Source organism: Balaenoptera acutorostrata, chromosome 11 (assembly GCF_949987535.1).
Source record: "Balaenoptera acutorostrata chromosome 11, mBalAcu1.1, whole genome shotgun sequence".
NCBI lineage: Eukaryota > Metazoa > Chordata > Mammalia > Artiodactyla > Balaenopteridae > Balaenoptera > Balaenoptera acutorostrata.
In genome coordinates this window covers 65471982-65495148 of record NC_080074.1, presented here as the reverse complement: position 1 = coordinate 65495148, position 23167 = coordinate 65471982, and the positions used below count along the sequence as shown (strand labels likewise).

General features: G+C 49.3%; 1 protein-coding gene across 3 annotated transcripts in view; it reads right to left on the bottom strand.

Annotated features, from left to right (window-relative positions):
• FMNL3 (formin like 3) overlaps positions 1-23167 on the bottom strand; it is a 55366-nt gene that overhangs the window by 14423 nt on the left and 17776 nt on the right. For all 3 annotated transcript variants that reach the window (XM_007179312.3, XM_007179316.3, XM_028165865.2), the window contains exons 2-5: positions 7059-7142; positions 4945-5025; positions 4592-4668; positions 1340-1423 (exon numbers count right to left, since the gene is read on the bottom strand). In XM_007179312.3, the coding sequence (XP_007179374.2) occupies positions 1340-1423; positions 4592-4668; positions 4945-5025; positions 7059-7142 (326 nt within the window). The remainder of the gene's footprint in view (positions 1-1339; positions 1424-4591; positions 4669-4944; positions 5026-7058; positions 7143-23167) is intronic.

Here is a 23167-nt window from a genome sequence, read left to right as displayed (position 1 = left end):
TGCTTTTGAAACAAGATATGCTTATTTGGAAAAATAATCTACATCTTTTGCTATAAAAGCTCTGAATTTAAAAAAAAATCGCTTCAGCAAATGTTTTTCATTTCTTTCTATAAAAAGAGTGAGTTTCTTTTAAGGGATAGGAGGATCATGAGGCTTGACTTCTGTAGGGACGGGAATGGGGAGTGGGCCACTCTTGGTTTTAACAGGGGATGACCTGGAAAAAATGACAAAGGCCAAACCTAGGAGAGGCATTAGTTCGAAACCCTAAGGAGATGAGGGTGAAAACCTGCTGAGGAAGGAGAACAGCCCAGGGGCAAAGACAGTAGCAAGAAAAGTGGAAGTCGAGGCTGGGGCTGAGTCCCGGAACTGAGGAGTTCCCCAGGATGCGGGACTTTCAGCGCTAACACTCGGGAAAGTCACGGGCAAACCGGGATGATCAGTCACCCGAGGGCTGACGAAAGCCTTGGGTCTAAGTCTGAATGTGTTGGCCATGCCATGAACGATCAATATAATCCCTCTTTCCATATATTCAGGTAATTATGGAGGGAACAACACCTTAAATAATAACAATTAACAAATAAAAAGCAGCTACCACAGTATAGACTATGTTCCAAATACTACAACTGCTTTACACACATTATCATCTAATCCTTATGGCAACCCTGGAGTATGGATCTCCTCTTACATAAGAGGCCCTCAGCAAACCTGCCTGAGGTCACGCAGACAGTAAAGGACAGAAGAGACCCACACCCAGCTTTGGGCTTTGTCTTAACTTGAAAGCCCTCGTTCCTTCCACTACCCCACACTGCCTTCTCCTCTGCGCTAATTCACTTCCAGCTGCCTCCAAACCCCCCACCTGCTTGAAAAAGGTTACTGAATGCTTCACTTTCAGTCTGCGTCAAAGGTCATGCTCACTGCTCCTGGGGTGACCTGGAGTAACCCTCTCACAACTGGAGACCCAAAGTTGCTTCCTGAAGACTTAGCTCTCCCAAAGCAAACGAATCCCACAGGGCATCTCTCCCAGAAGCCAGGACATTTCCTTGGACGGCTCCCAGCATGGAGTCTGGATCCTTTGGGCTCGGATTCTGAGCTCCCGTTCCACATCTCTCCTCCTGCTCCCCAAAATGCACCTTCTACTCCAGTCACCTGGCATTCTTCACTGATCTCAGACAGCCCCTTGGCCGCCTGTCCACTCCCACGCTGCTGCCTGGGTCCTCCCCTCCTGCCTGGGGTTCCCATTCCCATCTTCACTACTGCAAGCTCACCCTTCCTCGTCAAAGCAGAATGGGACCATGTCCTTCCTCACCGTTCCCCAACCCTAGTCCCAGGTGGTACTCACATGACGGAACATTGGGCAAATGACAGGTAATCCACCAGCACGTCCAGGCCTTTGTTTTCATCATTCAGAAACTCCCGCACCCACCTACAGATAAAGGAAACATAGTGGAGGGGTCTGCTAAAGTGGATTGAGGGGGAGGAGGAAAAGGTGCCTCTGACAAAACGACACCCCCTCCTGGATCCTCTGGAACTCAGCACCAGGCTGGGAGAATTCTGAAGATCAAAGCCTGTGGCAGACCCAGCCATGGTCACGTCACCGGCCTGGACCGTCCCTAGGCGGGAGAGCCAGGGATGAGGAAAGGTACAGGCCTTCCAACACCATGTTAGCCAAACCAGCTTTCAGGAGCCCCCTCCTCAAGGGCCAGGGCCCCACTCAATCATTTTCTAGGTCTCTGGTGTCCAGCACGTGGCTGGGCGCACCGCCCTGATGCCACGTTCCTGGGAGGAATTGAGGGTTAGACAGAGCATTTACTGTAGCCCTTGTGCAGAGCTGTTTCTGACAGAAGCCAGCAGGTCCCCGACTTGACAGAAGTCTCAGTTAAAAGACAGGCAGGGAGGGTCAAAGAGAGTCTGGAACAGAGGCATATTGGGCCAAAAGGCTCTCCACCAAGTTCAAGGAAAGGTATTTTGGGAAGTAGTGAGCAGAGGGATACGTGGGACTTCAGTGTTTTGTCAGGGTGAGTCTGGCAGAATAGGAAAAGGATGCGGGGACAGTCAGGAACTCAAGTAACCCCAGAATGGCTCTGGCCACTAACAGGGTGAACCAGGGAGGCAGAAGGGAAGACAACTAGGCACCCTAAAGACAGTGGACCGGGGCATTTTCACCCTTCTGCCTTCAGGCCTTTTGAACTCAGACATCCCTGGAAGGAAAGTCAGGAGCGAGTCCCAGGACTGTTACAGGACAGGCTCATTCTCGTCCTATAGATATACAGGACCCAGAGAGACATAAAACTCTCAGGATGAACCCTGACTCTCCTGTGCTCTGTTCCCTCTGAGCGTCCAGGTGTCCTTCTAGGCCAGCTGCGCCAAACAGCCCTGCAAGGCCGCTTCTCCCCCCACAGCTGGAACACCAGCGCCATGTTTGATGGCCACACCCCGGGCTACAGAGAGGCCGGGCCAGAGCACCAGGCCCGGCTCAGATCTGGCAGCAAGCAGGCTCTGGCTGAGGCTGACTGACACCGGAGCTGCCTGAAGTTAGCTTCCTCTCTGGGGGCCGACAGGCCTCCCGTTTCCTGTCTGTCTGCGCTCCAGCTCCCCACCCCCTTCTCATTTCCTGTCTGAGTCTACACTGCTATTTTCGGGATCTTGACACTTTGAGGAGAGGTTAAAGGGCACTTAGGCAAGGCCGCAAAACCAATACAAACCAGGGAGAGGAGGAGCAGGAGAGGCTCTGGAATCCTACTTCCCAGCCCGCCCACTCCAGGCCCGAGCTCCCATCTCTGCAGGCCTGGGGCTGATCGGGCTGCTGCCGAAGCAAGACCCTCCTCTCCCTACCTTGCCCTGGGCTCCTACTGCCCTGAAGCACCCACACCCCAGCCTGACAGCCTGACAAACTCTTCCTGCCCCAGAATCCGGGACGGATCCGGGCCCTCCCACATAACTCTCCCAGAGAAGCCACAGTCCGGATGACAGGAGCTCCTAAAATGCCAGACACTAAGCTGCTCCTGGGAACCAAGGACCAGGTCCAGACCTCTAGCTTGTGTGCCAACTGCCAAGAGGCCCGGGCCTGGGAACCATGCTGCTCTGGCCCCAGCTCCTGGCCAACGGCCAGGGCGGATGGTACCAGGTAGAAGGGGCAGGCAGAGGGGACTGCCCCGCACTGCTCTGTGGCCCTCTCCTGAGAAAAGCAGACCCCCATCCTCACGTAGCAGGACTTAATAAGGAAGGCAGGAGGGCCTGAGAGAGAAGGGAGCGGGGAGGGGTAAAGGCCCTGTGGAGCAATGCAGGGTGGTAGACGGTGTCTGGAGCTGCCATCTGTGTCACTCTTGCTCTCTCACGTGGGGTAGCTGATGAGGCTTCTGCAGTTCTTCCTTTCCTTCTGAGGAGCTTCACCAAATAAAGGTGAAGCCTTAGTTACACATTTCCAAGCAGGTCAGTTCTCAATGTCTGGTTCACAGATGAGGTGTGAAAGCCAACTCTGGCCATCAAGCACAGCTACTGAGGCCAGGAACTGTCCCTTTCCTGTTCTTTCCTGTGCCATTTCCCCTACAACTGTTGCTGAGGCAGCTGGCTGCATACAGGTAGCCTCCATAAGAACCCCAGGCAGCCTCAGCCCTGGGAGGGGACAGGAGGGGAAGGTGTATGATGTCATTTTGCTCTTTCTACCCTTGCTCTCAGGAAGCCCAGGACCCTGGGGCTGGAACCTGCCCAGAAACCTCCACCCCGACCCCAGGCTCGACTTCTCACTTGTGTAAGCTCTCAATGTTCATGCCAGGCCCCTCGGTCAGGCCTGTAGCCCTGCCTGCAGTTCTCCATCAGGTGTCCCTCACTGTCCTTTGTGTACACACACACACACACACACACACACACACTCTCTCTCTCTCTCTCTCTCTCTCTCTCTCTCACTTTCACTATATTTACTCTGGCTGGTTACAGTTTTATAAAACTGAGACCACAGCCGTCTTTCACTGTATCTCACGCATTAGCCCTCTGTCTGTTCAGCAGGTCCCGGTTCCCCACTTCTCTGGCAAAAAAGACTCATGTAGTTTCTAGGGGCCCAGTCAATGGGTTGGCAGTACCCTGGTCAGTGAATACGGAAGATGTTCAGCTCCTGGCCCCCACTGCCTTAGATCTTCCCTGGTACTTCAGGAAGCTGCTTCTGCTCATGAACTAAAATTGTCTTATAATCAAGCAAATAATCTTCCGGGCACCAAACAGTCCATGAACTAGGTCTCGGCTACCCAATGCAGCACACTCCCCCATCCCCAGCCTTCTCTGGGCCTCCCCTGGCCCAGCCCCAGGCCACAGGCAGACTCCAGTCTCAGCTGCTGTGGGAATGTCTTCCACTCAAAGCCACAGGCTGAGGACCCCAGGAGAGGCCCCAAGCTTGCCAGCAGCATCCAGTCAGCAGCTGGCAGAGCTGAGGGGGAGAAGAGCCAGAAAAGGAACAGTCTGAAGCTCTCTGGGGAAATAAAAGCCATTCAAGAGGCAAATCTGCCCCATGGCAGGGAGATGAAACAGGCAAACTATCCTCAGTGGACACCAGGTCCTAAGAGGCCAGGTGAAAAGGCTCTGATGGTCAAATCTGACTCACCCAATGTGGTTGGTACGAAGTGAGATCTCCAGCTCTCTCAGTACTTTGGTTGACTCCTGCACTCTTCTCCTGAACTTCTGTAAACATGGAATTTTCTGTCACTGATGGAGGTCCCCAAGCCAACTTTACAATACAAGCAAAAGGGGTAGGAAAGGAAAGGGAAGGCGTACAAGAGGGCAGTTAGAGTCCTGCCCTCTGTTACTAGCCAGCCACTCCAGGGCCATGGCCTCAGAACACAGAAACCCAACTCCCATTGCTCAGAAGCAGTCCCAACCCAAGTCAAACGGTCTGCCCCTAAACCCCACAGGACTGTAAAGGGCAGCAAAACGGGGCCTCCCTGCCTCGCACTTCACCTTCCGAGTTACGCTGGGGTCCAAGAAGCTCTGGAGTTTCTGGATGTAAGTGTGGGGAGGATTCTTCACCTGGAATCGTTCCTGTAAGGGAAACACGTGTGTGTACACAGACACCCAAGGTTCTGAGGGGGTTGTTGAGGAAGTAGGGCACTCACAGTGTTTGATGTGAGGGGACGCCTAAAGTTATCACCTGGCCCTTAACATCACCCAAACCATAGGTTCCCCTTCTTGACTTATCCTCAGCTACTTCTCATCTGTTGCCATCTTCTCCTCTTTCAGTTAGTACTCCCTGAGCCTAAAATATTTTTCTACATTAAAAATTATTTTAAGAGCCTGCTGCTTGCTAAGAAGATGCGGGGATTACGTAGCTCTAAACAGCACCCAAAATAAAGACATGATTGGGAAATGTTGTGTACTTCCTAGCCAGCTAATGGACAGGGGTTAGGAAGGTGAAGGGGAGGGGAGCTAGGCCTTGTAGAAGCCAACTTTCTCAGCCCTGAGTCCAGACTTGGGACTGGACTGGTTTTGCTGTGTTAACACAGCTCAGGAGTGCAAACACACTTTCTGCTCCTTGCCCAGGTCCCAGGCCCCAACAATCCAAGCAACCCCAAATGCTGCAGGCTGCTTTCAGCAAGATCACTGCTCCATCCCCTTCCACACCGGGCACAGGCTCCCCATTGTGGCCCAACCCCCCTCATCTGACCCAAGGGAAAACTCTTAAGCATTCTGGTCCTGTAAGGGCCTCCACAACGGAGATATCTGAAGAGTTAGGGGCCGGAGAGGGTCCAGGAGAATGATATAATGTTAGGAAACAGAACCTAAAAACAAATGAAAGAAAAAAAGGAAAGGTTTGAGAAAGAGCTGACATTATGTGACCTAGAAAAGACTGAGAGATTATCAATTAAAGAAACTCAGCACCAAAGGGCTACTGTTCTCCAAACCCCAGGTAGCTGCTCACCGTGCTCACCAACTCCTCTTAATGCAGAACTCAAGGAAATGGGCCTTCCCTGGAGAAGGAGCGACCTGGACTAGGTTCTCTGAAGCATGATTCTACCTTAGGTCAAGCAGCATGACTTGGGAAGCAGAGGAATAGTTAGCAGAGATGGAGTTGGCGGCCTGAGCCCTGGCTCCATCACCTACCAGTGAAAGGCAAGTTACTGAGCCTCAGGTTCTGCTTCTATATAATGTAACAGTGCCTTCCTCAGAGGATTTTTGTGAGGATTAAATATTTCTACATATATGTGTGTGTGTGTGTGTGTGTGTGTGTGTGTGTGTGTGTGTATATAAAGTGCTTGGTCCATAATAAGTACTCAGTAAATGTTAGCTACTGTGATTTTGTTCAGGGCTTGAAAAAAATTATGTTTATGACAAAACTCCATCAGAAAGTGCTGGGTAAACAGACTGCCTCCACTCTGTGCCAGGTGCTTCCATACCTCCCAAGAGGTAAGGAACTAAAAGCCAACTCTCCAGCAGTGCAGACAGGCCTGTCTGAGTTCAGAAACTCATGACTTGTGATCTTCAAATGTGTGCAGGGGAAAGAGCAAGGCCGCGGGCATTAGTTCTTGATTCTGAGCTAAGTGATAATCTCTATTTTCTCTTCTGGCTCTAAACACTTGCATGTAGGGAGAGCTTCCAATCCTCATGTTCTGAGATTTGGGAACAGGAGACTAGAGGACTGGGGCTTCTCATTCCTAGAGGCCTGTAAATAATGGGGAAAATCCTGCTATTTGCCAGGTCTGGAGCAGAGTGAGAGAAAAATGGTGCTTTGGATTTCCCAGCCAGGGACAGCCCTCACCCTGGGGAAAGGCAGAAACAAGCTCTGCTGGGAAAAACACCAAACTCCTCCACAGCAGACCCTATACCTCAGACCTACACAAACCTCCTCGAGGCTGCTGCTCACTGGGAAGAAATCAAGACAATGCTTTGTGGCAGCTATTGGCCTACCAGCCCTGTCTCTGTTAGGAGAGGCGTTTTGGAACAGGAAGTAAGCATGGACTGAGGCTACGCCCAGGGTTCCTCAAGGAACCCCAGAGCTGCAGTCAATGCCCACGGTCCTGCTGCCTCGTCCAGCTCAAGACACACCCCCACTTCCGGACCCACCACAAGCCCCGTACCTGGTCACAGATCAGATCCCACTTCTTCTCGTTGTCATACTGCCGCAGGAGCCGGGCTTTGTCAGGAGGCAGGTTCATGGAGCTCTGAGGAGAGAACCTGAGTCAACAGGCTGACAGGCTTCCCTCAGGCCTGGTCCCTCAGGCTTCACCCTGACACTCTGTGGCTGATAAGGAAGGCTCAGAGAGGCATGACCATCCTCCTGCTTCCCCTTCATATTTGCTTCAGCTTGGTTGAGCAATGTTTTCCAAACCACAGGTCGTGGAATCAATTTAGTCAGTCAAGAGTAACTTTATTTTAAATGAAAATGAACAGATTGGTTATCAGGGGGTGGGGGGGAGGGATAAACTGGGAGATTGGGACTGACATATACACACTACTATACATAAAATAGATAACTAGTAAGAACTGGCTGTATAGCACAGGGAACTCTACTCAATACTCTGTAATGGCCTATATGGGAAAAGAATTTAAAAAAAAAAAAGAGTGGATATATGTGTATTTATAACTGATTCACTTTGCTGTACACCTGAAACTAACATGACATTGTAAATCAACTATACTCCAATAAAAATAATATTTTAAAAAAGAAAATGAACAGATTAAAATAGAATAGAATTGAAGATATCAGAATTCATTGCAAGTAGGAAGTATAAATAATGTTTCATGGACTTCCCTGGTGGCACAGTGGTTAAGAATCCACCTGCCAGTGGAGGGGACGCAGGTTCGATCCCTGGTCCAGGAAGATCCCACATGCCGCGGAGCAACTAAGCCCATGCACCACAACTACTGAGCCTGTGCTCTAGAGCCTGCGAGCCACAACTACTGAGCCTGCGAGCCACAACTACTGAAGCCTGTGTGCTCTAGGGCCTGCGTACTGCAACTACTGAGCCCGAGTGCTGCAACTACTGAAGCTCGCGCGCCTAGAAGCCCATGCATGCTCCAAGAGAAGCCACCACAATGAGAAGCCCGTGCACTGCAACAAAGAGTAGCCCCCGCTCACCGCAACCAGAGAAAAGCCCCACGGGCAGCAACAAAGACCCAACACAGCCAAAAATAGATAAATAAAATAAGTTTCATGAAGTTTTGTTTCTTTTTATATGTTATGTATACACATACACACACACACACACACACACACACACACACACATCACACTGTAAGATGTGTTTCTTAACACGGGACCGGGCAAAAAAGTTTGAAAGCTACCAGTCTAAACTGACAACCTTCAATCGATTTTCCCCCACGGTCTGAGAGCTGAGCGGGCTTCCTGCACCACGTATGCCCACGAGTGAGTCCTGAGCCATCCACAGCCTGTGCAGATGCCACAAGTCTACCCCTTTCCCTCATATCAGGATACAAGTGAATGAGTAGAACATTAACATAAAGGTAACTGCTCAAATTTTTAAGGAAATAATTTACAAAATTTCAGGACTTTAATTATTAGCATCAATTACTTATGACACAGCTCCCAATTACTTAAGACACAGTAAAGTGTCCCAACCCCTCGTTGAGACACTCTAACCTAGAGTACAGGACAGACCAGGAGTCATTTTATTTTGTTCACTACTGTTTGCTGAGTGAACAAATGAATACAAGTGTAAGTGAGTAAAAGCCAAGGCATCCATGGGCGAGCTCCACCCAGACCAGCAGCCCTACCTTCCCCTTTTTACCTCCGTCCAGCCAAGGCCCTCCTCTAACCAGTCTGGCGGCTGCCTTGGTGGCAGGTCACAGCCCTTGCCTCCAAAGGCAGATCACTCACCTGCACCCCACCCCCAACTCCTGAATCAGATATGATCTCCTACCTGAAGTATCAGAGCTGTCTGATGACCCACGTGACTGCCCACAAATCCGGCCTCTTCCCCCAGCACACTCAGGCCACCTGGAAGGTCTTCCTCGCATCTTTTTCTCCTTTACCTACTGCTCCAAGTTCAGCTCTTAACTCCCGGGTAAACGAAGCGTGACCACTTGGTTTACCTCTGCCCACTCCTTGACATCCTCATCCCTGGGAACATGAATCATGCGTGCCCGGGATCCCAAGGAGTCACACAGGCCCTGCATTATTCCAAAAGCAGCAGGAGTATCCTGGGAGTGGGGCCTCCATTTTCTAAGAAACTAAAAGAAAATCCTTAAACATCATTTATTTCTGTTACATGTATCTATTTATTATGCATTTATTTACATACATACTATTAAGCCAGTTGTATGCTCATCTAGCTCCTAAAGGACTGTGTCTATTCATACGATCTCCAACCCCCAATAATGTCTAACCCTGTGACAGGCACTGAGTGGAGAGTAAGTTGATGGTAAACCTATGGTTAAGATGTCCCGGTTCTGAGCTCTGGGCCCAGCTCCTTGCTGGAAACAGGGTCACTATGGTTCAAAAAAGGAAGTAGCGTTGGCATCTCTGCTCAGTGTTTAGAAGTGGAAGAACTTAGGAATACAGAAGAGGTTAAGAGAAGAAAAGAAGGGGAAGAGACCACCACTTCACACCTCTCCCCATGGTTTCTGCTGCCCTGTTAACCTGCCTGAGCTTCCGCAGGCAAGAGGGGCTAACCGAATCCTCCCGACTGCCGATGTAGCAGGGATGGCCGGACGGGCAAATACAACCCCAGATGTTCTCTCTGGAATTACTTTGCTAAGGGCCAATCTCAGCATGTCTCTGTGGGTAACAGGACAGGAGCAGGAGGCCACAACAGAACAGGGACCCAAAGATCAAAGGTGGCCCAGAGCAAGTTCTCCCACCTAACCAGGGCCAGGCTGCTGCCAGCTGAGCCCAAGTGAGACCAGGCCTGGTTCTGGCTCTGTGTGCGTCCTGAGATGACTTCACTGTCATCTGCTCCTTTCTCCCAAGTCTGTGCCGTGAAGATAGAAAACAGTTGTCTGTCTCCCTTGGAAGAACGCGACTGGGCCGGGGGCGGGAGCTTGTCGCTACTGTGGCAGACATCACATCCCGTCTACACCAACTTCCTCCCTCAGCCACCCACTGTCAGCTGCTGTGGCCTCACACTTCCCCACCAGGTGAACTGGTGAGAAAACGTCCCCCCATGGCTTCAAAGACGAAGCAGAGTCACCACCTTTGGGAACCCTAGCCTAAGAGCATGGAGGAGGAACCTCAGGGACCTGGCCAAACTTTAGATGCCCAGGAGAGAGGGACACCAGTGTATGGAAATGGGTGGCAGAAGCATGAATCAGCTCCGACCACAGGCCCACATCCTCCAGTCCAGAGTTCTCGGTGGCACTTTCTGGATAGTGATGGTGGTCTTCTCTGCTCCTTTGGGGCCGAAGTGTGATGGGGAAGGAGGTGGGTGGGGGAATTCCCAGCCTCCAACACTCACAAGAAGTCCATCACTGACTGGGGGGTGGGAGCCACTGGCTAGGGGGCAGGACCAGGGCCTGGCAGTTCTCCACCTGCCAGACCAGGGCATCAGGGCTTCTGCCTCCACCAGAAAACGTGCGTGAGGCCAGCAGGGCTCAACGCCCTGAGGAAGGGCAGCTTCCTGAGTTCCGGGGACAGCCAGGGAGCAAATCTGACACGGTTCCTTCTGGTCTCGGTCAGAGGTTTGTTTCCTTGACATTTTCCTGCCGTGGTTCCGCAGAGACCTCAGGCTCTCTTGAGGCAGAAGCTGGGCTGAGTTCTTGCTAACTCCTCTCTGAGATCCTTGCTGAACAGAAAGGTGGTTCAGCTGTCTCGGAGCAGGGGGCACTGAAGGAGGAATCAGAGAGCCCAAGATCAACTTTGGGCTCTTCAGAGTCACAGAACCTCAGTGAGCTCGTCCATAAGATGGAGACAATCTCACGACTTCACAGGGTTTTATGAGGATTAAATGATAAATACTTTGGGTCCGTATGTGTCTGGAACACACAGTTCCCTCCCCGCTCTTCCTAGAAACCTTGAGTAATGTTCTGACATCCCAAGGACCTGCCCTCTTGCTCCTGGCTTGTCCCTCTATCTCTGCCTCTGTCCCTCCTCCTTCAGCACTGCTTCTCCACACGCTGGGGACAGAGCAATCCCTTACCCCTCCTTTGATCCCTCTCTGGTTTCCTCTAAGCCTAGGAGGCAATGAAATACCACCATCCTTGGGGAGGGAAGGGGAGACCCCAGGGAGATGGGAAGAGAAGGGGAAGAGGAACTCAGACTGAAAGCAACTCTGGGACTGATTCCTAAATCAGAGGGAACCAGCCAGAAGTCTAATAATAAAAACCTACAACAGGAAGAAGCAGAAAGGGGTGGATCTGATGCTTCTCCGGCAAGGCCGCTCCGGTTTACTGCCAGTTTGAGGCCAGGCAGAGTGCCCTGCTCAGGGACCAACCCCCTCCTGGGCTCTGTGGGAGCAAAAGGGCCCAGTCCCCCCAGCAAGGCTTCCTTACTCCCCACCGGACCCCTGTTGGCCCCAGAGAAGCAGAGGAGGAGGGAGGTGGCTCTGGTCGCAGAGGTTCCTTTCCCTTTCCTGCTCTGCACCCCTGGTCAGTTGGCCCCTCCTCGTTTCCTTCCCACTGCAGGGGAAGGGAAATGCCAGTAGGGTTGGAGTTTCCTTCAAAGCTGTTGCTCCTGTGCTGGGACTCACCCCTGCCTCTGTCAGTCTCCTTGGGCCAGGCCTGGGGAAAACCCAACAAACAGAAACAAGAACCACCCAAAATTCCCAGCTGCTTCTATTGGTCCCGGTCAATCATGATAAATCTCAGGAATAGAGACAAAAATGGCATAGCTCCTCTGAGGAGAGGGAGAGAGGTGTCTGAAACTTTCCTGTGAGGGGGATTCTGGAGGCTTGAGGGAAGGCAGGCAAGGGCTGTCTATTTTGAGCAAATACAGAATGTGAGTTGGTGGTTTTCTTGATGTTTTCCCTCTCAGAACCACCTCCCCACAAAGTCCCCTACGGCTGGCCACTTCTCCCCAGTGTGGTAGCCCCAGCCGCCAGGCTCAGCCCATGGGGGTGGGGAGCCCTGGGAAGCTGAGTCCAGAACTTCCCCAGAGATGAAATGAGGCACTGTCCCGGGCACTACATGCTGCTGAGCCCCAGCTCCGGGTCACAGCGGCCAGCAAAGCCTCTCGGGCATCCACAGATCAGCCCATTATACAGATGGCAGAGGAGAATGCGGTGAGGTCCCAGCTTTGGGAGTCCAGGAGACTGCTGTAGGAGCAGCTGGAGCCCTGCGTTCCCGCCCTGTGTTCCTGCCAGGATCCCCTCACATCTCTTGCCCCCAAGTCAATGGCGAAACAGGCAACACTGGGCACAAAGGGCCACGTCCAGCCACCAAAAGGACAGAGTGTTTGGAGTGGCCCGGCCTACTCTCCACGTGTCTCTCCTGGTGGGCAGTAGACGCAGCTGTGGCCAGCTGGGCACTGCTCCCAAAGGGCAAGAGCCCAAGGAGGTGGGAGGTACCAGCCCCTGCTGCCTCGGCCCCCTTGGCGGCCACAGCCAGACCTGCCAGCCCTGCGCAGTAGCAGCTCCCAGACAATGAGAGTTATTTTCAGCCAGCGCTTTAACACAAGCCAGCTGGCCAGTGTGCAGGGCGGGAGTCCTCCTCCACCCAGCCGGCCCAGACGGCAGGCCCAGCCTGTTGCTTACGCTGCTGCCGCCTCTGCGTCACTGTTTGTTTATCTCGTTGTTTCAGCACAGCTCCTCCTAATTGCCCCCCAGAAGTACAATCCTGGCAAAAGGAAACCAAAAAAATCAGAGAGTTTGATCAAAGGTCCAAGAACTAAAATTAAGAAGGTCCAGACATGGGAAACACAGCAGTCCCTGCAAACACCCACACCTTCCCCCAGCCCCGTGACTGGCGGGAGTAGTGCAGGGGAGGAAGCAGACCAGGTCGGTGGCCAGGTCTCACTGCAGCTCCCACAGACCGAGCCCAAGCCTGGCTTTGCTGCCAACCTGGGAGACGAAGCTCAGGACGGCTCTCCTCACCTGCCTCCCTCCCATCCTTCTTTTCAGAGCTCAGGTTTGGAGAAGATAACTTGAGACAGAGTCTGGAATGAGCCTGAGCCAACTGGGAAAGGCTCTGGGAGAAGAACTGTATCCTGCAGCAGAAAGGAAATCACAAGAACAGTTCATGACACTTGGCTGGAGGAAGAGGTAGCCCTGCCCGTGACGGAGTGGGATGGACACTTCAAGAATAGGAAGGGGTGGACAGCAGCAGTCACCTCCCTGGACTCGAGGCTTCCTGCCCTGGTGCTACCAAACCCCACAGCCTCAATGGTGCAGCTCCCCCTCCCTCCTCACCTCCCGCCATCTGCAGACCCATGCACAGGGGCTCATGGGTGTGACACAGCTCTAGCCACACGCACGGTTTCCTCAAGGCCTAAGCTACCATACTAGACTTATGGGAAAATTGCTAGGGTACCTTATGACAAAAGACATCAGAAAAGTGGGTGCTCCTTGACTTAAGTGTCTGTAATGGCTTAGGTCTGGCTTTCTGGTTTTGTTTACTTGAAGCTATCACTTTGGGGACAAGCTGCCAGGGAAAAACCAGCTTTCAGAGCCCTGTCTGGAGAACGTGCTTCTGTGGTCACTGATGACTCTATAACCAGAAATGACTTGTTGAGCAGTTACGGGCCAAGTCCCTGAGCAGCCTGGAGGAAAAAGAGATGGATTCGCCAGATGTCTCAGGCTGAGCTCTGCAACTCACACCAGGGAAGTCGGGTAAAGGAGAGGTCCTAGAAGGCCAGCATCAATCAAAGAGGTGGCTTTATCCAAATACAACTATACCCCCCGAGGCCTCTTCTTCACCCTGGAACACTGCTGCGTCGGATCCTGAGCAGGCACAGGAAGTTGGCCATGTCCCCAGTGCCAGCAAAGCCCCCCAGCTCTACCCTCTGCCACACTGTCGGCCTCACACCTGACATCAGGTAACCTTGGCAGGTAACCTGGCCCTAAGGACACCTTTCTGGCCTACTCAATCAAGAAGCACACAGCCTCAGATAGAAGAACTTTTGTTAGCTAGGGGCCCCAAGCCCCAGCTTGAAAAGTCACTGCCACAGCAACTTGATCTATCTGCTGGCTCCTCAGCCCCTCCTCGCGGTTAGCCAGACCCACACAGTCCCCAGTTACGCAGAATGGAAACTATTCTGCTGGGGGCAGCTGGCTTTCCAAAGCTAAGGAGTCTTGGGGCAGAGCCTCACATTATCCCGGTAGCCAACCAAAGTCGACCCTTCTCTTCATGACATTCTGCCCTCCCGCCAGGGGAGCCCTAATAGGCAGCGCTACCTCACAGAGGACACAACATTTCTGGGGTAACATCCTACAAAAGGCATCTTCTTCTCTCTCCTCAGACCACAGCCCATTACCACTAGGACCCAGGGCGTGTCCTTCCCAGGGTCTCTCATCCATACCTTCCCTTCCCTTCCATTCCCCCTGCCACCATCGGATAGGCCCTTGTTGTTCACTCCTGACCTTCTGGGATAACCTTCTAGCTGGCATCCCTACTTCCAAACTGCATGTGGATGAAATTTCTAAACTTCCTAGCACATAAGATAAATCATGATTCTTTTCAGTTCAGAAATCTTCTCTGACTCCTTACCATTTACACAAGAAAACCTAAACTCCTTGGCCTACTGTTCTTAGAATCTTAAATAAGAAAGAGCTTCACAGGTAAGATTCTCCCTGGGTTGGCCCCAGCATCTCTGACCAGCTCATTCTCTCCTGGACTCTCTCTTGGAACAGCCACTCTTGCCATAGGATTTGCTTGTAACTGACGTTTCCCCAATCTTCTGAATCCCTACCTATTACTACCTGACTCAAAATCCAACTCTGTGACTACCCAAAACAGCTCAGTCCCTCTTCTGAGCTCCAAAGCATAATCATATGCGAAGAATGATATGGCAGAGACCTGCTTGTTATCCCCAACCTCTTCTCACCTTTCTTATTAATGAACCTCCAATGTTCAGCTGAGCACTTAGCAACCCAGAATTAATATATTTCTATAAACAACAAGGTCCTACTGTATAGCACAGGGAACTATATTCAATATCCTGGGATAAACCATAATGGAAAATAATATAAAAAAGAATGTATATATGTGTATAAGTGAGTCACTTTGCTGTACAGCAGAAATTAACACAACATTGTAAATCAACTATACTTGAACTTAAAAAATAAATTTAAAAAATTAAAAGAATTAATATATTTCTCATCTTCTGTAGCATTCAGGTGTGGCTATGTGACCATGTGGGACGCAAGTAGAAGTAGTGTGCACAACTTCTGAGAAGTATCATTAAAGGGAGGGAGTATACCCTTTTCTCCTTCCTCCTTCCAGCTGGTTGCAATGCAGAGGTAATGGCTGGAACTTCAGCAGCTATTCTGGATCATGAGGTGACCTTGGAAATGAAATCCAGATGAGTGAAGCAAAGAGGAAAAAAATAGCTGGTCACTGATACCATGGATCTTAACACAAATTGAATGAAGTCATATAGTGTCTTTTCATGTGTGTATTTCCTTTATTTACAACTAGAACATGAACTCCTGGAGGGTAGGGGTCATGCCTTATCCTTCTTTGAATCATGTGCAGGTGCTTAATAAATAACTGATTGATCCTGCTACTACCTCTCCCATCACCAAGTCCCTGGTTCAGTCCCTGGTTATTTCTGGAGGGGATTATCCAAATTCTTACAATTGTCCTTGCTATTTCTGGTCCCTCTCCTATAATCTGCCTTATGTGCTACAGCCCAAATCACTTTCCTTAATGCTGCTTCTCCCTCAGCAAACTCCCACTTCTCATTCTGAGTTTCAACTCTGTCCTTCAGTTCACGCTATAAATCTAAGACACTCCCCTGACTCATCTTCTAACCAGACTCATCTTCTTAAAGCCCGCTAGACCACAAGCTCCTGAGCACAGGGACCATCATCACCAGCTTGTTTATCACTGTAGTAGGTGCTCAATAAATTTTGGGCAAATTGAATTTCCCCATACATATACTCCTCTATTTCCTGCCCCTAAGATTTCTACTCTACATTATCCTCAGAGATCATCTCCTTCACAATTGCCAGCCATGCCCCATATCCAATTCACAACATCCAATCCCACCTTCTCTAGCAAATCTTTCATAAGTGAGACCGGTAAGGTCTACACTCGCCCCCTAATAGTGTCTCCACACATTTACTAACGCCTTTAAAATATGTTCATGGAGTTGTAATTTACAGCTAATGTCTCTTCACCTTTTCTTGGGTGTTCAATAAATATCCTATCACAAATCTCACAGGGTGCTTAAAGCACAGAATGAGGAGCCACACTGCCCTGGTATGAATCTTGGCTCTACCACTTACTAGTGTGGCCTTGGGAGACTTACTTAATCTCTATGAGCCTCAGTTTCCTCATCTATAAAATGGAGGTAGAAATGATACTTACTTCATAGGGTTGCTATGATAATTAAAGTTAATATATGTAAAACATTTAAGTCAGAAGTAGGTAGTAAATGTTACACATAAAGCTAGCTATGGTTTTTTTGGGGGGATGGGGTTTGGATTTCTTATTCAACAATTAGCTGGAAAATAACAATATGTCAATCATTAAGCTAGGAGCTGGGGATATAAAAATAAATAGGACAGGATCCTTACATTCAGGAAGTTTATATCCAGAGGGCAAGGTAGACAAGCAAACCACGGATGAGTGCATACAGCACAGCTGTGAAACAGGTGCACATGGCACTGTAGGATCCCAAGGACGCAAAATCTAATAGACAGAAGAGTCGAGTAAGGCTTCCTGGAAGAAATGCTATAGGATTTAGTCTTAAAACATCAAGCCGGAGGAAGGCAGGAAAAGCAATGAAGCAGGGGAAGATGGTGATATGCTAGGCAAGGACATAGCAATTTCAAGTACACAGACACACAAAACACCATAAAAAGTCTGGGAGTCCCTGATTTACAATAATGGAATAAAAGTATATATGAGGAAATTACAGCAGGCAGGGAACAGCCAGATGACACAAGGTCTAGGGAACTAAGGTAAGTAGGTGGGCATGAGTAGGATAATAATGATACTACTATTAAAATGATAAAATAATGACAAAAGCTAACATTTATTGGCAAAACTTTGATAAGAACTCTATATGAGGGACATCCCTGGTGGTCCAGTGGTTAAGAATCCGTCTTGCAATGCAGGGGACGCTAGTTCGATCCTTGGTCAGGGAACTGAGATCCCACATGCTGCAGGGCTACTGAGTCCTCGTGTCACAACTAGCGAGCCCTCACGTCACAACTAATGAGGCTGCGTGCCACAGCTAGAGAGAAGCCCTTGCACTGCCATCAAGAGCCCACGCGCCGCAACAAAAGATCCGACATGCCACAACTAAGACCTGATGCAGCCCCAAAATAAATAAATATTAAAAAAAAAAGGAAGAACTTTATACGATTATCTCATTTAATTCTCACAAGAATCCTATGAAGTTGGGACTAACATCATTCCTATTTTACAGGTGAGGAAACAAAGGCTTCGAAAGGCAGGCCGTGGAACTTACCCAGGGTCACACAGCCAGTATGCAATAGAGCTGAGATTTGAATCCAGGTCTGACCCTGAGTTTGTATTCCCATACAATGCCTCTTCTGAGACAACCAATTGTTTTAGCCCTTCTCTGAACCTTTTCAAACTGCATGCATCCTTCAGGATCAATACGATCAATGCTCCTCATGAAGCCCCCTCCAAACAACCCATACCTCTGCACACTCCTTCCCCTGAACTTCTGTGGAGCTTCCTGCCCTTGCTTCCCATCCACAATTATATTCAATCATTCCTTCAATACTAGCGTCTTCTAGGCATCATACACTGTGCCAACTGGAAGTCCTACTTTGCCTTGCGATAACTCTTGTATATTTACCAAAAAAGGGAAAACTATGGCTTATAAACGTCTACCCTGGGCCAAGCACTATGCTAGATCTTTTAATTATAAGATTTCACAAAAAAAATTACTGCACGCTCATATTACTACTCACATTCTGTATTATTTCCTGAACTAGACTGTAAGCTTTGTGAGGGCATAGACTTTCCTTGACCACACCTGTTCCTAGAGAAGGATGTCTGACACACTGAAAAAGCTTAATAGGTGCTGTGAGCTGCCTGTGTGGATGGCAGAGGCCGGCTGGGGGCAGCACTCCATCTCACCCAGTGTACCAGCTGGGGGCCCGGCTTGGGCTTTCTAGGAGTCTCATAAACCCAGGAGCTTATTATCAAAACATAAAACTTAATGAATCCCTTCCTACATCCAGACTACATGTGGGAGGGGCATGACTCCTGCTTTATGCCCCGGCATGGGCTCACATCTGTCACCAGTCATGTCAGCTGGGGAGAGGCACTACAAGTCCTTCGTCTCTCCTTGCTTTTTCAATTGCTCTCAAAGGGAGGTCCATCTCAGTGCCTCAGTGCTCCTCTCCTCTTTGGGGAGGAATCGTAAAGACCCCAGTCTGCTCTTGATCCACAAGCTACCCTCCCAACATTGTCCCTCCTCATGACTTTAAGGCCAGAGCTCGACACAGAGGTTATGACTGCCCACACCCTACCCCATCTTTGAATGCCCCAGCTTTTTTACATCTCATTTGATTGTCCAGCTAGAAAAACACCTCTTTGGAAGTAGCCTTCTGAGAGTTCCCACCCCAGAGAGACCCTAAATCTTGTCTGCTTCTCTCAATGTCTGGTGTCCTAGGTACCATATTCACTCAGGGCCACAGATGGGGAGGAAAACATTACTGAGCGTCTCTTATATGCCAGGCACTTTTCTCACAAAATCTCACTTACTGTTCTTGATAACCAGTGGAGGTAAGTGGTATTATGCCTGTTTAACTGGTGAGAGAATTAAGAATCTGAGACCAACTGGCTCAAAGTCATACAGAAAGTGGCAGAACCCAGATTCAAACCCAGATATGTGGCCTCCAATAGAACTTTTGCCAGGGCATGGCTTTTTCCACCCTACCCTGCCATCTCCTTACAAAGAAATCAAATCTCCATTTCTAACTTGGGAAGGTCCACCTGTATTTGTCTGACTGGCTTTGGTTGATCATTAAATGGTGCCTCCCTGTCCAGCAAGACTGGGTGAAACTAGCTGAACGAGGTATGTGTGCCGAACACCTGAAGTTCAAGGCTTCTGTCTCAGAGTAAGAGGGACACCGTGCAGAGCAAAAACACAAGGGAACTCCCCTCTTGGACACCACAAGGTGACAATTCCCTCATACCTGAACGGCATTTTAAACATTCAGAGAGCTATAAATAACAGCATGGGCTTTGGAACAGAGAGGACCTAGATTTGAATCCTGGTACTTTTCATGAGACAGTGGGAAAGTTACTAGCCTTCTCTGAATCTCAGTTTCTTTATCTATAAAATGTGAATCATAATCTCTACCTCCTATAAGAATTAAGTGAAGGGGCGAAAGAATGAAAAGGAGTTTGCACGGTGCCTGGCCCAGGAGAAGGGTTCTATAAATGGTAACTGGGAGGAGCTACTCCAAGGAGTTGCAGGTGACTCAAAGACAGCTTCTAAGCACATACGTAAAATATAATTTCACAGTACTTTAAAATGCATAAAAGAGAGAGTATATACATGTAGCTGAAGAGTATAGGTTAAATATATTTATACGCTTATTAATTCTCTAGGTTAGAGCAGTTGCACACACGCCCCTCCGAAAGGTAAGACTGCAAACACCAACAGCCACCCAGAGGATTCACAGGAAAGCTGGGACCAGAATCTGGGGAGACAGAATTGAGGCACTGACTAACTAAGGTGCTCTGCTGAGTGATCTGGGACAATTCCTCTAACCTTTGGGATGAGATTTTGCAAGAAAGTTGTTTTTCGTGTTCCGCCTTATCTCAACTCCCTCACCTCCCCGTTGTCTCCCAACTTCTGCAGGTTAAACTTGCCGTCTGCAAACCTGAGGTTTGATCTACCACAAATCTCTGTTTTCGGTCCCCTCAGCTAACTACTCTTCTCAACAACTGTTTCTCCCCTTGTGACCTTGCATAAGTCTCAGGAGTTGTCCCTCCCAGTCCCTGAAGGGCTGTGCTGTCTGTGGGAATATAGAGAGAGGCATGAGAATGTTTTGGCCCCAAATTTTATTTGACCCGTAGACACCAATGACTCTCAAATATGCATTTCTATCTCAAGCTAGAAATCTGGGTGTCATCCTGAATTCCTCCCTTTTCCCTTATCTCTACCTTTCCAATGTCAAATCTAATCCATCATTGAGTCCCCAAATTTAATCTTTTAAACTATTTATTGAGTCTGTCCTATCATCTCCACCATGCAAACCAGCTCTGGTTCAGGCTCCCAGCATCATCACCACACTACAAGGCCTCCCACTCGGCTGCCCACCTCCAATTCTGATTCCCCTCCCATGGCTGCCACACTGACCCACTCACACCTCAAAATCTGACCATGCCACTCTCCAACAAAAAGCATGATGTATGGTCCATCCGCATGGCATTCAAAGCCCTCCTTACTACTCTAGCCACCCCCACCCCGCCACCACTGTCTGCCTTACACCTTACACTCCAAGAGCCCCGAGCAGCTGCGGGAGGATTCTCTGAATACATCACTCTGTCTCACCCTGATGCCGCCACTCTACCTGCTTTCTCTTCCACACTTTTCTCCAACTCCTAATTATCCCTTTAGGCAGCAGAGATTTCCTCCTACAGGCAGTATTCCCCAAGCCCTTCCCTGTGCTCCCCAGATGCTCCTGCATGTCTACACCATTGTGCTTCCCAAGCTGAAGACTGCAATTAGACGTTTAATGTGTTTGTCTTCCCCTCCAGACTGAACTCCTAGGGGCAGACACTGTCTCAGTCATCTTTATTTCTCTGGCACTTAACACAATCCTAAGTGCTCAATAAGTGCTTGCTGAGCGAATGAACACCATGCTGCACTCGGGAGTCTCTGAGGGCTGGTATTGCATTCCTCTCCCTTCCTTGTCTCCAGGCGAGGAAGATGACACCTGCGCCATTCTCAGTTCGCAGCCTCCAGAGGCCCTCCAGAGTCCTGAGTAAATTTTCACCTCGCCATAGGATAAGGCTGGAATAACCTCTTTGCTCTCTCACCTCCAAGACAGTTAGAAGCAGCTAGTAGTGCTTTTACAACATTATGACACCATTTGACATTTCCCTACAGGCATCTGTAGGCTACAAGTACTAGATGGTTTCTTTACAATTCTTAGAGGGAATCAACTGAGAAGCCAAATGCCACCCAATACTGTCTGGCTGGTTACCCTTCAATTCCTGAGGTTTTGCTCACAACTTTTAACAAGGGTATTCTGGGGAAATGACAGATAAACGCTTTGGGAGCTCACCAGGCCCTGCTGCCCCGTAAAAGCATAAGAGATTCTTAATTCCTTACATACGATGCCAGCAGTAATTAGCCAAGCCCAAAGGGAGCAATTGATAGTTGCTATTGCACTATCAATCTGGAAATCATGCCAGATGCATCAGAAAATAATCTGTAGACGTGAGCACTTTACAAGGGACTCACCAAGTGCCCTGACTGCCAAGGGCCTGAGGATAATGAGTGTTTGTGTGAGGCTGATTCTGCTGAGCGGCAAGTAAAAACAAAATAACCACAACCATTAACAAGAAGTCTGTCCAAAGTAAGGGGCCCAAGCATACTCTGGACACAGAAGGTTCAAACTAAGATGCTCTTTCCCACTTAGCTATCTTTCATCCATCAATTCTAGAACATTGTCTGGGCCTCATTCTGAGGCTGGTTTTGAGGGGAAGGGAGTCTGTGATCCCTTCAATCTGCAAATGAACCCACATAACAGTGGCCACCACCACCCCAGAGTTCAATACAGTCCCAGGAGCAGAGGTCTGGACCTCAGTAGCCTTACGTTGCCTATTCTGGCCTTGGTAAGTTCCCCAGTCCAGAAGACTCTTAAAGGCCGATCCTTCCATGGCTGTACTAGAGACAAAATGTGCTAAAGGATAGGCCAAGGGCTACGTTAGTTCCTGGAGATCCTAAGGCCCATGCAGAGGTCATGACAAGGCCAACATGGAGTAGGAAAGCAAGGTGACTAATATGTGGTGTGCAATTTAGTGATTTTACAACTTTGAGGTACACAGAACCAGTCTCTTACCCATCAATAATAATCCATATTTCTTGAATATTTTCGCTGGACTCCTTAATACCAGACCCCTGACTTTAAGAGGTTAGTGGTCTTAGAATATTTCAACTTAAAATTTATTGAGCACCCACTATGCCAGACACTGCCCTGGATCCTTTATATATGTTATTTAATCCTCACCAAATCCCTAGAAGTCAAGTATTCTTATCCTGATTATACAGATAAAGAAAACAGAGGCTTGAGAAAGTTACAGCACTGGCCCAAGGTCACAGAACTAATAAATGGCAGAGGCGGGATTCAAATCCAAATCCATTGAGCCCCAAAGCCCCTGAAAAAGGCCTGGTGAGCAGCAGTCACAGGCAGAAGGAACCCCTGCACTCCTTGCAGCTTCCCAGGCCAGATTTTTAGTACTCCTCTAGCCAAGAACACACGGTGACTTCAGGAAATCTTGAGAGGATCAGGCTTGAGGAGCCCTGGAAAGACAAGTATCTATTTACAGTTAATCAGCACCCTGTCCAGCCCTGCAGACAGTTCTGACAAGTGGAGCCGGGAAGAGGCAACCACAGGCTCTGACTGGGCCCACCTGGGCTAGGAACCAGCCAGGCCCCCCCGATGAGCACGGACCTAACCCTGCCCTGCTCAGAGAGCCCCTGTCCTGAGGGACTCTCGGGAGCTGGGGTCCAGAGTCCACAGAAAGTTGTCTTCACTATTTCACTTTTCTCCTGTACTTCAACCCCTCAAACTGCCACTTCATTAAAATAGTGCCCCTCTTACTCTCCACCCCTTTACCTTCTTTTTCTTCATGGCACTTATCCCTACTCAACATTCTATGACAGACCTGTATATGTGTTTATTGTTGTCCCCAACAAAAACGTGAACTCTGTGGGGCAAGTCCCTTTGTCTCTTTTGTTCACTGTGGGATCCCTAATGTCTAAAACACAGAGTAAACACTCAATACATTTGTGTTGAATGAATAAATGAGTGATCACTCAATCAAACATTTAAAAACTCTACTTCCTTCCAAGCGGGTTATATGAGAGGCAAGACTGAATAATGCCAACCTCCCAGGAAGCACCATCAAA